The sequence below is a fragment of the Polyergus mexicanus genome, unplaced genomic scaffold, assembly GCF_030449975.1.
Source record: "Polyergus mexicanus isolate NDT 795.1 unplaced genomic scaffold, iyPolMexi1.0 SCAF_26, whole genome shotgun sequence".
NCBI classification, from domain to species: Eukaryota; Metazoa; Arthropoda; class Insecta; order Hymenoptera; family Formicidae; genus Polyergus; species Polyergus mexicanus.
Window position 1 is genome coordinate 377,185 of NW_027223346.1, and position 16,649 is coordinate 393,833.

The 16,649-nt window shown below is 32.1% G+C and overlaps 2 protein-coding genes across 4 annotated transcripts in view; one reads left to right on the forward strand and one right to left on the reverse strand.

The window, feature by feature from the left end:
- Positions 1–5: 5 nt before the first annotated feature.
- Positions 6–2,786, forward strand: Por (Protein-serine O-palmitoleoyltransferase por). 3 transcript variants are annotated; one of them, XM_070313866.1, is made up of 7 exons: positions 9–203; positions 649–933; positions 1,027–1,219; positions 1,297–1,513; positions 1,672–1,778; positions 1,868–2,070; positions 2,193–2,786. In XM_070313866.1, the coding sequence occupies exons 2-7, from the start codon at positions 711–713 to the stop codon at positions 2,633–2,635; spliced, it is 1,386 nt and encodes a 461-aa protein (XP_070169967.1). In that variant the 5' UTR covers positions 9–203; positions 649–710; the 3' UTR covers positions 2,636–2,786. The 3 variants fall into 3 exon arrangements, with proteins under 3 accessions (XP_070169966.1, XP_070169965.1, XP_070169967.1); XM_070313865.1 differs by having other exon boundaries at positions 6–198; positions 649–1,219; XM_070313864.1 differs by having other exon boundaries at positions 7–203; positions 649–1,219.
- Positions 2,787–3,517: 731 nt separating this feature from the next.
- LOC138943244 (UNC93-like protein) overlaps positions 3,518–16,649 on the reverse strand; it is a 49,343-nt gene continuing 36,211 nt past the window's right edge. Inside the window, exons 5-6 of the mRNA XM_070313862.1 lie at positions 11,771–12,038; positions 3,518–8,618 (exon numbers count right to left, since the gene is read on the reverse strand). Coding sequence (XP_070169963.1) covers positions 8,299–8,618; positions 11,771–12,038 — 588 coding nt within the window. The 3' untranslated portion in view covers positions 3,518–8,298. The remainder of the gene's footprint in view (positions 8,619–11,770; positions 12,039–16,649) is intronic.

Here is a 16,649-nt window from a genome sequence, read left to right on the forward strand (position 1 = left end):
ATAGCTGTACTTTCTGCACTCTAGTAGACTCTAGTGTACACAAAAATGAAATAAATATTTAGAAAATGGAGAGGAAGAGAGGAAAGACAAAAAGTATAAGAAATTTTGCTATAAAGAATAAACCTAACGCGAGTTTGATGTCGGATGTGACTAATATGGACCGGGCATTCGTATCGCGGCTATAGCACATAATTTCAAGTGAGGTAAATTTTTATGATATCATATTTTACGTTTTAAATATTTAGTACTTTATTCCCTGGGCTGCGTTCGAGAACGTCATCCATGTGCACCAAGCGTCGTTTTATCTTCATTATTTACTGAAAATTAAACAAAGATAGAACGATGCTCATCAACTGTGTGTGCACACGGATGACGTTCTCGAACGCATCCCTGCATATACACACACTCTCTGTTTGGTTTTGTATAATTAATTAGCGAAAGCGATAGTTTGTATAATTATTTGATATAGAAATCTGTCTATAAATCTCAATGTTCTTGTTTATGGTTGGCTCAATTTATACATTATCTTTTCAAACAATTTTAAGGCATAACTTGCTCCAAATTATGAAATTATAGTTTATTCCATATTTTCATTTTTTTTTTTTACTCAAGAAATTTCCAAGTTTTATTACTCTATTGAAAAAACAGGTTAAACACAGTGCAACATGCTATGTTAATCAGTCACTGGCTTCTTTGTTGCTCATACTGTGATGGAAGATATAGGTGCCACAGTCTTTTACGACGAAGACGATTGTTTGGACTATGAATGTTCACACAACAATGTCGAATATGATTATGATTACGCAGATACAGAGAAGGAAACTTTACATGAATTGTACCAGTATTGTCTTAGTCCTAGTCTACATAATACAGGATATACTTTATTGCCTTTGTTGGGTTGCGCAATCTTATTTAGATTGTTTGTTCATATTCGTAAGATTCTTTTTTCTATATTAAAAGTGTTACTCTATACTTCTTATTCAAATCATTTAGTTTGTGTCATAATTAAAATGATTTATATTTCAGAATATATATCACACAAGATATTTCATGTATTATCAGTAATCATAGGCTTATATATTATTCACCATTATGTTCATGAATCTTTAATTGTATTGATTGTATATGTTCTATTTTCTTATGCCATTTTATATGTGCCAAAAAAATGGCATAGTAGCATAGGAGTCTTTTTGCCATCTCTTTTGATAATTGCATATTGGTATGTCTTAATAAAAGATTTCTCAGATTACTTTTTATGCTTATATTTCAGTAGATAATACTTTAATTTATTCTCAGTGAATTATTTATGCAATCAATAATATGGCACAAAGTACGCAGTGTGATTATGATTATGGTGATGAAGGGAATTAGTGTCGCCATTGATAGAAGTGACTCGAACAAGATTCCAGATATTTATAGTTACATGGGTTACATGTTCTGTAGTATAACTTGTCTGTTTGGACCATGGATATCCTTTAATGATTATCTATTGTTGCGTTATTCTAACATTCAGGTGCATAAATAAACACAAATTCAGTTTTAATATACTATATAAAAATATATATATATATATATATATATATATATATATATATATATATATAATGTACTCTTTTTAAAATAGTTCAGAAAAAATAATGGTTTTTATAAAAATAAATAATTCTATTGTAGACAAAACGATGGATAATATGTGGTATAGGATATGCCTGTCTTTCCTTTGTCTTCCTAAGCATTTCAAACTGTTGGATGCAGTGGATATTTGTAGATAGCTCTTGGATGTTAGTATCTATAATTTCAAATTTTTAATAAATATTTAATCTTTCTATTACAAGACGAAAATGTTTTTTTTGTTTCATATTTTTTTTAGATGGTTGATAGCATACAGAGATGCATTGTCTTTTAGAGCGTCCCATTACTTTGTATCATATATAGGTTCGGCACTGTTAGTTTTGGGTGGATTTCCACTTTCAACATCAATGATAGTTAAGCCTTTGTACATTGAGTTTCCACAGTCGCTTGTACAGGTTGTCATTTATTGGAACATTCCAATGCATTATTGGCTAAAGACCTGTAAGTGTGAATTTTAATTTAGAATGTTCATTTTTTTCAGAACAATGAATCATAATGAAATTCAAAATGTGTTCGCGATATAAAAATAAAGTTTAAATTAATCCCAATATTATCTTTCACAGATATCTTCCGTCCTAGCATTAAAAAATTTGGAACGTTTGGCGCGGTGATCATCACATATCTGATAAGCTCTCTTTTACACGGATTAAACTTTCAACTGGCAGCTGTGTTACTTAGTCTAGGATTTTATACATATATCGAATTTCAACTCAGGGCTATGCTTGCTGATACTTTCGACGCTTGCATCGCGTCTAAACAGTGCGGCAAACGAAAATGCGTACATAAATATAGTTCTTCCAATTGTTCGTGGGTGTTTATAACGAATTTGGCATTCTCCGGATTGGCGATGTTTCACTTAGCTTATTTAGGTCTCATGTTTGATACGTCCAATCTGCAAGAAACAGGGTATAGCTATAGCCATACCATCGACAAGTGGACTGAACTCGGATTCGCTAGTCACTGGGTAGCTCTAGCTACATATTGTATATATTTTTTAATGAAATAGCAAATTATTTTATATATTGATGATATATGTAATTCATTTTATTAAGGATGATGTACTTAATTACTTTTTTTATAAAAATAAATCTTTTTTATATATAAACCAAGTCTGCAGTTTAGTTTATAGACAATTTCCTGTCTATAAAACATTTTAAAAAAAGGGGAATATTTTAAAATAATATCTTATATTATTTATAATATATTCAGTAAACAATATAAAAGTTTGCGAAAAAAGATGTAATTTCAATTCTTTTTAAACAATGAGAAAACAAAAGTCCTTCTATATTATTACATGTTATCTGTTCAAATCAAAAGAAATAATTTTTTGTATGTCATAAATGCATACATAACCAAAATTGCTTTGCAAATTTTCATACTAGTCTATTACCCGTATTATATGAATTATCATAATTAAATATAAAGTTAATTGTCACATAATTCATGATGTTTCTAATTGTTTGATTTTAGGGGTTGTCTAATTGTCTTATATTGACAATATTACCCTACAATTATTGTTTGTGAATTTATTAAGGATTAAATAAATTGGTGAATACATATCATAAACTATATTTTTTAAAGTGTCATAAAATGTTATATACATCATTCTTAATTTTTTTTTAAGGTAAATAGGATTGATTTATTAAGAATGTTTTTTTTTCGTAAGATAATAATTCAATACTTGTGTGTATACGAACAAACGTATAGTATTGTCAATTGTGAGGAAATCAGAAAAATAAAATTTTCGATTATATATATAATTATATCTTAATCGACAATTTTAATAAAATAATCCTTATTGTTACATAAGATTACGTGTGTCATATATATATATATATATATATATATATATATATATATATATATATATATATATATATAGCGATATAATAATATATTATTAACTATAGCAGCAAAATAATCTGACGATATAACAATGATTGCAATCAGAATCAACGTGTCATCATAATGTATGATAACAATCGAGTGCAATAGTAAAAGGAAGTGAACGTATAATTACATATATATATATATATGTATATATATATATATATTGTGTATACTGTACAATTTTTGTCAGACGTATCGATAATCATGCATGGGAATGTCATGATCTTTTTATCATAAAACAACAAACTTAGCGAATACGCTGGATTCCCTTAGCTCATCTAAGGATATATGTATAACAACCGCGTTCATGCATGTCCAAAAAGTGTGGCAAATATTTAAGCAATATAGATCTATTCTTTTCTATCACTCTCCTATAGCGCTTTTACTTGAAACGAGATAAGTATGTGCTTGCACGTACTTTTAAGATACATAAAATAGAATAAGCATAGAACAAGCATGAAAAGAATAGATCTTCTAATCTTAAATATAGAGGAAAAGAGGATAATAACAATATTTGGAATTGTACTCTTCTGACGCGCATAAACGTAGTCAAATAAAAATAACAGAAAACAACATTCGAAAAATGTGCTTGATATGTAAACCGAGATACGTCCACACACAGTTGCTCTTTCCCTCTCTACATAATTATATACCTAACAATTAATACTAAAATTAATATTTACAAATCTCAATAAGAGCAAAAAGTACGCAAATCAAAATGGTCCCAATGCTATTAATTCGGACATCTTTCTATACATCTTTTATCTTCTAAACAAATATATATATATAGATATATCTCTCTGAATACTTTTCAGTAAAATCTAGGAAGTCTAATCTCGCAGGCTTAAAAATATATATTAGATCGTGGTCCCCGTTAAACCATGTCTTTTTATCGATGCATTTAAGGTGCAAACTGTGATTCGTATGAATCCCTTTTAAAGTTCAACAAAAAATAGAACTGGTATTCCCTTCGAAAAATACACGCATATTGATATTCCGGGCAAGCTGCTGCCCTTTGCGTCTCAAGCTCTTTTGATGTTTAATTTCTCTATCATTTGTTTCCTTTAAGGCTATGCATATGTATTTAATTGCAATATTTATATGTATAGCAACTACGGATGAAATCGGATTGCAGAGCGAATCGGATTTCAAATGAGGCACAATTTTTTCTAATCACTAGAAAGCAGTTACCTATATACGCTATCACTATACTTTCATTAAACGAGTTTAACGCTAACCCGATTCAATTACTAATCCCATTCTCATCCGCCGCTACTACACTAAATAAGTTGAGCTACTTAAATCTACAATGTTCGCGATATAATAAAGAGAAAATAGAGCACAGTTTAAGTGATACAGGAAACGTACATTCTTGGTGCGACTACGAAACTAGATATCCGCCATATAATGTATAATACGGCATACATAATGTGTATTTCGATTCGCACGATAGAACGTATCACTCTCTGACACAAATGTCTCGAATTATTTTATATAAGCTATCATTTATTTTGTATTTACACACTGGAGAAAGGTTTTTTCCCCCGAATCCTCGATATCTCGGTTTTGATAAAATAGTGATTATTTCATTATACTTTGAGTATAATATATATATATATATATATAACAATTGGTGAATGAAATATCGAAGGATCATTTTAACGCGAAATTTATAAGATTAGTCCTCTGATTTTATTTCATGCATGATTAATATCGATCTTGCCATCATTTACGTTTATTCCAATTTCGAGATTTTACAGTGAGAGATTTCTCGCGGAATAGAGATGAGGAATCCGCTGCGACATCATGGAGGAAAGAGAGATATAACGATAGGGTAGGATTAAAAACCCCGTCGAGAAGTATAATAACTTTCCGCGGCATTGAGAAGACGAGAGAGAGAGAGAAAAAAAGGCAAGATGAGAATCCAGCCAGCAAAAAGCGAACAAAACGAGCACCGTTATACGCCGCGCGTTCCATTCTTGTCACGCAGCTTCCAATAGCGTCATCATGGGGTTTTTTTCGCGATAGCGATGCTGATCGAGGAGAACATCATGATATTGCGTTGGCAAGACGAGTTCTTGCCAACAAAACGTAAAACGAACAAGAAAACAACAAGAGAAGAAATGAACGAATAATAATAAAACGAAAACGAGAGAGAGAGAGAGAGACGAACATTGAAGTAACTTCAAACCAGCGCGATGTCGGTCGCATGAATTATAATATAGTACCGCGGGTTAGGTCTCCCATCCAGAAGATAGGATTCTTGTGAGTTTCCCGTCTCTGGTTTCTTGTCTCCGTTCTGGTCATTGTACTGTTGCGAAAAAAAGATAATCGTTCACTTGTCCGTGGAAACATTAAAATATATTCGGTTTATCGCACGAATCTCCGATAACACGTGCAATAAATACGCGAGGCTTGATAAGAGCAGCGTACAATTAATCCATTATGCTGTGCAATAATTGGCAGAAATTAACGTAAAATATTTAGTTCTATAACGCGTCTGTTACATAAAATAGTCTCTTTACGTGGAAAAGCTTCGCGAAACTTGTCTAAATTATGCTTGAAATTTTCCTACATAAAAGGATGAGAAAAATAAAACATTGTTTTTATCTGTTTTGAAAATTATAGAAGATTATTACAAATCACTACGTTGAATGTTCAAAAAGTTCACAAGCAATAATATTGAAAATTGACAGATACCATATTAAAAACATTGAAACATTAATAATAAATTATTCAACCAAATTATTTGATTGTAAGAAAAGATATTTATTCTTTTTAGCAACGAAAAATTTTTTTCAATCTCCGTCGTATGTCACTTCTTTACGCAGCGGAATGCTCGGTAAGAATTATATAGACTAAAGTATATTAGTCAGAGTATATTTACACACGAGAAATATTCTTGTATAACTTCGCAAAATTTGCTCTGATGATATAGAGATACGATGAGTTTTTAATATTCTCACGTATTGATTATTCTTTCAAGAAAAATAAGATACGTACGCTTTTTACGTCGTATATGATACAACTCTTGTAATTCTCTCCTTCGCACGGAGATGTAAAGAATTGAAAAATTAAATTTACATTTTATATATAGTCCCGCGTTTTTATTTTTAATCAAAGAAATAATCACCATTCTATCAATAGATGATAGAGATTTTCGTAAGAACACATCTCTCTAGAGGATTGCATCCGTATCCTAAATTTACATCGTAGACTCTTGAGCTACCGTGTAGTAAAATATGATAGGACGGAAAGTGCGATGCACACGCATGCATTCAAATGACTTATGGTGTTTACCTGTAGTACCTTGATATGTTTCTTGCGCTCTAAGGGAGAATGAAAAGTGGCGCGAGATATAAGATTCTCGAAAAAAATAGACTGAATGATAAAATTAGAATGAGTTCTTATACTGTAAAATTTTTAACTACAATGATATGATTCAAATATCGGAATAAAAAAAAATTGCTTTGAAATTGCTTCCCGTAAAAAATTACATTTTTATATACATTTCTATACATTTTTATATGTGTTTAATTAAAATACATTTCTCTCTCCTTTTATACATGAAACAGAAAGAGAAAATAAAATACACAACACTCGAGAAAGCATAATTTCGAATTTTGAAGATTAGTAATTTAGTTTCGCGTAGAATGAAACTGTCCATTCTTTTTGATTCGTCTATTTCTGATTGAAAAAGAATACTGTTTTAATGTACAGATCCATATTGACATCTCGCTTGCTTTACTTTCAAGAAAAAAAAACGAGGAATTCCGATGTAACCAATAACAATGATATTTCTTTATTAAGAAATTCTTATAACAATTGTTTTACTTTTTTTAAACAATAAAGTATTTTAAATTTGAGCGAGAGTGTATTCTTTCTCGAATAAATGACGAATTTCGTCGAATCTCACGCCAATGTCCATTAGTTACAAACTATACATATATATACCATATAATATGTCAACATGCATTCTCATTTAGGGGTACAAAGTATAATATAGTTATCTTTACAAATTCGATTAAATATTTATAATAAAAAAATTCGTATATATATAATTAATTTGTAAAGACCACTAGATTATTTAAACCGGCGCCGATATCGGCGCGTATTAACAAAATGTACTTATCGCTCTACGAACCATGACGAAGACATGAAATGAGAACGTTGTCATTGAGATAATCCTTCTTGTCGGTGTCAATTCAAGAGCTTCTAGTAACGGTAGCGAAAGTCCCATGTTCCTAGTAACACGAGAGCGAATTATACCTCATCATACGCGTTTTTTAGCACCATAAGTATTGATAAGTGTATTACTTATCGACTATCAACTTGTTTCGATGCCGCCGAAGAAGATAGAAGTCAAATTACAGTCTGGATACGCGTTACATTTCCGGTATTTCCTTGAAGGGAAACGTCCCGTGAGACGAAGTCGACATTCGGCATTTCCACTTCATCGTGGAAGGCGTGCGCATACCCACCGTTCTTCTGAAGTTGCATCCCGATTTTGACTTTTTATCGTCAACAGGAAAAACGTAGGGTTGCGCACCGATTGGACGGCGCGGATCTATCCGAGGTTCGAGGGAACTAAGAAACGTGAATGAGGGGGGATTGATAGGATTTCGTCGGATATACCGGAAGAAAGGATATCCGCGAAATCAATCGATTGTCGCTTTCCGGCTACCGTCGTCTCGACTTTCTCGTCGACGAGACGAGAAAGAGCCGCGAGCGCGGATAGTACTTTTAACGAGGAACGATTACGTCGATGGCGCAGATCACTCACAGGTGGGTGATTGTGATCTCGTCGTCGAGGTCGTCCTTCTCGTCGTCGGTCTCCTCCGGCTGATTCGCCTCGATCTGGGCGGCCTTCGGATCTTCGGCGATCGCTTTGAGCCGTCGCTGCTTGCGCCTGTGCAGCAATTCGACAATGATGTAGCCTATGGTGCCGGTGATCAGCACCGTCAGCATCACGTACAGCTTCATACGAGCACAGAGATGCGTACTGTACGCGTAGGCGATCACAAAACCGGCGCTCTCCCATAGCCTGTAGTTTGAGAAGGCCGCCTCCTTGTTGCGTCTGAATAGCGTGCCATAGAGTCCTGCAAAAATAAATTAATCGCACGAGGTTCGATGATAAAAAAGGTGGATAAAAATGATTTAGTTTAAGAAGATAGAGAAATATTTTTGTTAATAAAAAGACGTTAAAAATTATTTTTACGAGTGTTAAACTTTTTATATGATTACATTTATACATATCGATCTCTAAAGATGATATCGAGACACAAACTCTGCGATTCAATATATTCAAATATTGAGAAACTCTTTCTCTCACTTTCTCTATTTATTAGGAAATTCATGTGCTTGGCGCTTAGCTAACATCGAAAGACATATTGTTTGTTGCAGAGCGATTTGGTAACTGCATTTATCAGATTCATAGCGACAGTATGCAATTTGCGGTAACGTATATGGATGCAACCATATATCGAGATGCATATATCGAGGTCGGCGTCTTAAGACTCATCATTGCGGCTTGTCCGATGGCAAATTAACAAGCCCGCAGATATCCCGTTTTGTTAAGAATCGAATCCTTGACCCACACTCTCTTAGATGCGCCATCAGAAAGTATATAACGTTGCTGACAATTTGCAATATTATATTAGAAAATAAAAAAAGAGATAAGAAAAATTTATGGGAAAAAAACGGAACATATGCGAGGTATATATTAATCCATAATATGTAGGAATAGTTTTAATCGCTAAAGATATCTACGTTTAAATTTAAGGGAATGCCCCATTTGCACAGCTGAAACTTGACAAATGGGATTTTCCAATTTAATCTCCAAATATTGCGTAATAATAATTTGTTATTTTCGTAAACTGCCGACGATAGAAAAAAAATTTTCCATCCATAATTGGTGTAATTCCAGATTGTTCCGTAATATGTTTTTAGAGAGACTTGAAAGAATATTAAAAAAATTTTTTTAAGTAATGATATCGCATGCGTGATTGCTAATTATCTATAATAATACGTTGAAATTAAAAATTCACACGATGCACGCGCAATGCACGCAATTATTCCGACAAAGCCGGATACGAAGTAAATGCAGTTGTCTATATTGTGTGCTTTAATGTACAAGTAACTGGATAGATTGATTTGCATATCGGTTTCTCTGCAAAAGTTAGAGATGCAACTCGAACGAGAATCGTAAAGCGATTAATCTCGCAAGAAATACACACTAAGGCAGAAAAGAAATGCCCGAGACTCGCTTTTCCGTTCGTATATAATTGTGCAGAAGTTCTAATTACGTATATAAAGACAAGCCTGCTATGTGTCATTTGGTTGTTTGTTACATATGAAAATTGCAATTACGAACGAACAAAAATTAAATTAAAATTGGATAACTTTGATGCCACTCGAATATTCTTTTTTTTTTTTCAGTTCGAAATAAAAGAGCGGAATGATTTTGCTCTAATGGAAAATCTAAAAAGCGTATCATATTTATATAATATCCAGTGTGAATTTTTTTTTTATTTGATAACCAAACAAATTAATGGAAAATTAAGTACTGAGTAAAAATTAGTATTGAGTAGTTTGTTTTTGCAACCTATGTGTGTGTGCGTATGTATGTATGTGTGGGTGTGTATTATTTTTGAGAAAGTTTTTGGGTATGATCTAATCAGCACAAAGGTCAGAATCATCGTCTTCCGTTAACGCTGTAATAAGTAATATATATATATATATATATATATATATATATCAATATTTGCTTGGTTTCACGTAAATAAATTTTTTGCGAAAGAAAGAGAAAGAGGTCTTTTTTTTAATATCTTTATCGAGAATATATATAAACGGACATCGATGATATGTAATGTCCTCTTTATATCATACTATCCGTAATGTTACCATCACGTCAACGTAACGTCAAAAATTCTTATCTGGATTTTAAATATCATTGATCGTCCAGTTCTATGATGGTCAATGTTTATTGCTCTATTTGAGATCTATTAAAGAATATTTGATATTACGATGATGAGAGGATGATATTGCGTATAATGTATACTTCAGTTTTATGTGTCGAGAAATTATCTTTCTTTCTATATGTTATCATTCTTAATCAATTCCTCCGGGCACTGTTTTAGGAAAGCATATTCATTAATCATATGACTTTTTATTAATCCAACTGATTATATGGCAGCGGCATGTGCGAACTAATATAAAGAAAATTATATTATTACATTATTACCAATCGCTGGTTATTGAAAAGCAATTTAGCTATTTAGCGATTTATTACTTCTTCTCTGTTACGATTGATTTTTTATAGATTACATCATCGAATCTTCTATGTATCTGTCTTATCAATGATGAACGATTGCTATATAAAAAAGAATACTTTTCTTATAATATCCGTAAAAAATCGCAGACTAATTGACGCTTACGTAATACAAAATATTATAGTCGATGATTTTATATTTGTTATAAACTCTCTTTTCCCAAATTGAATAGATCAGTGACCCCCTAATTTAGTAAGAATATTAATATTAATGAGAAGTAACTTATTTCCAGACTAATATTATTTTTTGTCGTGAATGTGTTAAGAGCGGCTGTCAAGTCTGATCCATCAATATCCGGGTTGATTGTGAACAAACAAATATGGAATGTAGCCGGTCTTGGATGGACCAGTCGCTTATAACAAAAATTCGTTTTTCTTGAAACGATAAAAAAAAGAGAGACCGTTAGACAAATCCGTGCTTTCAAAAGTGACTTGCCTATCTCTCGTCGTATTGCGGACTTCAAATCCGATAATAATGGGATAAAATAATTAAAATAATTTTGTTTGGTTTTCTGGTATGATATAACGATATAGCGTTTGCTTCATTATATCCTCGATTATGCGAATAATAGCACAAAACATTATGAACTCCAATCCAATATTAATCCTAATAATCTTTTAGCCTATCTATGATGTAACGAGATATCGTTCGGGGTTTATTATATCCGATTGCGCGTATAATAATCTGCAAGCCGTATGATTAATAACGTAATATTTTGCGCGGCGTTCGATTACTTAAGTAAGTAGTTAAAGTGACTGCTATAAAATTGACATATCGAAAATAACAATTCTGAAAAACTATCCTAGCAATGCACTATCCCTTTTATTATATCATACATAAATTTCTCTTTGTGTATTTTTTCTTTTATTTTGCAATATTTAAAAACTAACATTAACATATAAAATATAATAAATACTCACCGTTGACCTGCGTTTGCCACACGGCATCACCCACGCCCCACAGACCCGAGACCGAATAAAAAATGTAAGGATTATCAGGATGCGGCTTCCACATGAGAAGGACGACTACGAGGCAGGCGTGAACGATGGCGCCCAGAGCCATCAACGGCTGTCTGCCGACGAATTTCATTAACGAACCGAATAGCAACGAACAGCCGGCATTGACCACCCCGAAGCAGATCATGACGTAGCCCACTCTGTGGACACCTAGAGCGCAGGAGATGTACGCCTGGAAAGACACAAAAGAATTCGATTTAATACTTCTTTTTTTAATTCGCCAATGATGATCTATGGCGTTCCGAATCCATTGAATTCGATTCCTCTTTCTTTTTTTTTTGCGCGTTGAAGATTTCTGATAAATTAGAAGATTGCTGATCAAGAATTGGAACACAATGGCTTTCGTTTCAGTCTCTCTCCAGATAATACGCTATTAAGCGTCACACAGATAGAAAAATACTAAATTAATTTTTTTCTGTGTGTACTTTACATATTGAATGAATTGATGCCCTTGTTCTATAAGAGAAGCTGATGTCTGCTTTCGTATGTGTATATCAACGCTATCTTGCAATTATAATCCCATCAATCATCAAATTTTAACACAGTACCTAACGACAGAGAGCGAGCTTTTTCATCTTGTGAATTCTTTAATTGTATTTAAACGTATTTTTTTCTTTATTTAAATCCATTATAATCCATTCCGAAACGCATGTCCTTGAATGGAGAGCATTACAAGGATACGGTCTTTTTTTATACTCCATCACAGGATATCTGACTATATGTTTCTTTTCGTTTAAAAAAGATATTGATTGTTAATGATTGGTAATGATTAAAAATAAAACTTGATAATAATATGTATTTTATAGAATATTAAATAAGAAATAGTATACTATTGTACGTGTCACAGTGGATGTGAGATTTGCCGTATATTCGCACTAAAAATGATCGATGCGTAAAATACTGATGATTCAAGAATAATTGTTCATTGACGTATCTATCATTGATCATATATACCTACTGCATCGATTAAATTCGATTTAGAAGCTGTATAAAATATTTATTCACTAATTCTAAATACGACAAATTTTGAAAAATATTTAATTCTTCATATACAGACGTTAGATATTATTATTAACTCTCTTAGATATATTATATTTTACATAAATATTGTACATCACAAAAATGTATTTCTCTAACACTGCAAAAGAACTCTGACTCATTACACGTTCTTCTATAAAAATTCAGTATAAAGTAACGTCATGTGAAACATCTACATGATTATGTTTCGCAATATGCAGGGGAGTCGCACTCTTCCTCGAATACTTTATATTACCAAATTAATCTCGAACGAAGACGCGTGCAATTAATAAAGAGATTAACACATGTTTGAGAGATGAGCATTATAAGCATCGGCAGTTTTAATACTGACTCATAAAAACGTTTTATGACTTTTATTGATTACAAATAAAAAAAATCATTTCAATCACATCTCAATCATAGTCATATCTATTTACTTAGCAAATTTTTGTATTACGCATGAATTTGAGAATTTCCATTTCCATATACATATATGGTAAACATGGCGCATATTATATTATGTCATCCTGTAGCTCAAGGCGAACAGCTATCTTATTAAGACAGTACAATGAGTGAATCTCTTCGAAGACATCTCAATCAATATGCGACGGATAAACGAAAGAATATTTCTGTCTAATGTAAATGATAAAATGTACTGCTGATAAATTGATACGTAAATATTAAGTCATTTCTCGCGACACAGTGTATATTTTCCGAACAAAGTAACAAATAAAAAAAAAACGTGATTGATACGGTGCTATATATATATATATATATTTAATAACTATATTTATATACTTGTAATGATACGGAGAATATATTTGCCGCGAAAGACGCAATAAATTCAAAAAAACGTGATGTTGATATAACATATATATTAAATAATATACATTTTAAGCCAAAAGTATGTTTTAAATGTGCACATAACATCGTCATTGGAAAAAAAATTCTAAATTTGAATATTTTGAGAGTGGGATAAATTAGCGCTTGGTAAACCTTTACATTTTATAATGGTGATTATTTTGATGTTATTTAAGCATTAAATAAAATTTTTACCGATACTCAAAATTGTATATAAAATAGAAATTTGGAACGAATTAAAGAAATTTACGCTGAGTTTTCGTTCTTAAACAGCCGTATCAGTTCACAATTAATAATCAAAAATTCCTTCGGCGCAAGTTGCAAGTCAACCGTATCTATGGTTTCATTGAGTTCCATGGTATCGTCGCATTCCTTCAATACTTCGGTGTGATTCTCGATCCGACAACATCCGGGCATTTGAATGGGCTTATATGTACATAACGCCCCGAGGCATTCACTATATCGAAGAACGAAGCGAGTCCGACACGTGTACGTGTAGAAGAAATGCTGGTACATGGAATTTCAGGTATGAAAATCCGGTATCGCCGGAGCGGCGCGAGAATAAGCTCGCGGGGCTATTTATAACAAGTCCAGCGCCACTCAGCTGACTCAGCAAAGTCTGCAACCTCTTCTTCCCTTTTTCTCTCTCTCTCTTTCTTTTTTCATCTAATTTTCTCTCTTTGCGCGAGTTTAATTGCCCAATTACCCGTCTCACCAGAGTCGAAGACGTCGTACGACCTATCGGCGAACCAGTTTCGAACGAGTCGCAACTCGTTAGCCCGAAGTACTTTTTGTCATAATGCAGGGTCGTTTAATAACGAGGGGGTTTACCCGATGCACGACCTTCCTCGATTAATTCTAGCCTCTTACGTGAAACTTATACGTTTCTGTAGCTTCGATGGAGATTGTCAACAAGCAATATCTAAAAGTTCTGAAGAATGTATCTAATTTTCGATTATTCTCGATTTACATATATATATATATATAGATATATTTCGATCATTAAAATTGAATGAAAGAGTAATTCATAGAAATTAGATAATATTCTCAGTATTTTATTTAAAAAATTTAAGCATAATTATATCCGAAAGCCTAAACTAAGTCCAAACTTGTTTTGTCAAGAATGTAGTTTTCCAAGTGATACAAATATTTTCAATTGGCATCATTTTAAAACTCAAAAAATATAGCTGGAAATCCAACCGGCAGAGACAAGATAAGATAAAGTGAAAAAAAGATGATCCGTTAAAACTGCCGTAGTTTGATCGCGATCGTACTGTAAAAACTAAACGCCGATCTGAGACATGTTTTTGCGAGATACCATATTAGTAATACCCGAGAAAACGTAAAGATATACTATATTGTTGGGCGGATCGACTACCGGCTAGACAACATACAAATTATGCAAATCCATCTTTTCAATCGAGCAAAATAGCATACAGCCTGGTATGATTACTGTCACGGTTTTTTTCTTCATTACAACTTAGAGCAGACTATTAATTACATTCCTTATTCTGTGCGTGAATAAGTATCACGTTATATCCTGCTTTCAAATATATGTATATTTTCTTGTTTAATAATATTCTTGCTCGTATGTTAGACACACACATTTTCAGATGAAAAAAACATATGTTTTTAAAGAAAAATTTATTTCTTTATTATACAGGGTGTCCCCAATTTAAATGGCAAAACTTCAGGAGCGTGTAAGGGGACCGAAAAGCTAACAATAAGACAGAAAATCCTTTAGAGATTTGTTCGTTTTTGCTGCATTTTGGAGAAAATCACAAAAAAAGAAACAAAACAAGTTTTCGTCTTTTTACTTATTTATTTACATTTTATTCATGTTATCATCTATTTAATACAGATATTGTTCAAAATGTTGCTCTCTTGTAGCAATGCAAGCATTACATCTAACACTGACCTCATTAACTGCAGCTAGACATTGTTCTAGTGATATTTGGTGCACCGCATCTATGATTCGGTCTCTTAATTGCTCTCTTTAATTGATTGGCACCGTAAAGGATAACATCAAATGTTTACATATGTAAAAAACCTTGAAGCAGAAAGTTTATTCTGTGCCAATCGACTCAAGAGAGCAACTGACAATGAGAGATTGAATTTTTGCATTTTTCTCTAAAATGGAGCAAAAACGAGCGAACCTCTAAAGGACTTCTTGTCTTAGTTTTTCGGTCCCCCACACGCTCTTAAAGTTTTGCCATTTAAATTGAGGACACCCTGTATATCTCTTCTTTTTTTTATTTCGTTTTTCTTGTTTCGCTTTCATAGCAAACAAACATATGTCTCTAATTAATATATATTTACTTTCTAGATGTAGTACATATAACTATCATGTGTATCTGGAGAGATGTTTAATCATTTTTTTTTGTAACATAAATTTTAATGTTTCTTCGTTATTATTTTTAGCTAATTATATTTCAATATAGTATACTATAGCTTTCCAGTTTCATATATGTATGCACGCATACGACAAATACACAAATCTTCTCCTAAAATATAATAAACTTTTTTCTATCAATTTGTAATGTATTTAATGTTGGAAAAGCTTGATTTTATATATTTCTTAGTAGCTATATATATATATTTAGAAAAATTATTTTATATAAATGCAAAAAACAGATTGCCTTTAAAGCAGCATTAGAAAATTTTTGATTTTTCTCTGTTGAGTTTGTCATAGTTTAGAGTACTTTCTTTTTTAATCTATTCTTGATAAAAGTTCTAATTTAAACAATAATTTAACATGCATCTTGCTTTACATTTTTCTGTCTTTAATACAATCGCTAAAAAATTAACCGTTCGAATTTTCTGCATTAATATAACACCAAATTGTAAAATTAAAAACATACATATATATACTATTAATTTTATAATTAATATTTACTTTCGTATT

What these genes read in the sequence shown, in the direction of transcription:
- Por (XM_070313865.1), top strand. Translation starts at nt 711, where the DNA reads ATGGAAGATATAGGTGCCACAGTCTTTTACGACGAAGACGATTGTTTG. An exon ending in CTTTTGATAATTGCATATTG is followed by an intron (nt 1,220 to 1,296) that starts GTATGTCTTAAT and finishes ATTTATTCTCAG; the next exon opens with TGAATTATTTATGCAATCAA. An exon ending in TGCGTTATTCTAACATTCAG is followed by an intron (nt 1,514 to 1,671) that starts GTGCATAAATAA and finishes ATTCTATTGTAG; the next exon opens with ACAAAACGATGGATAATATG.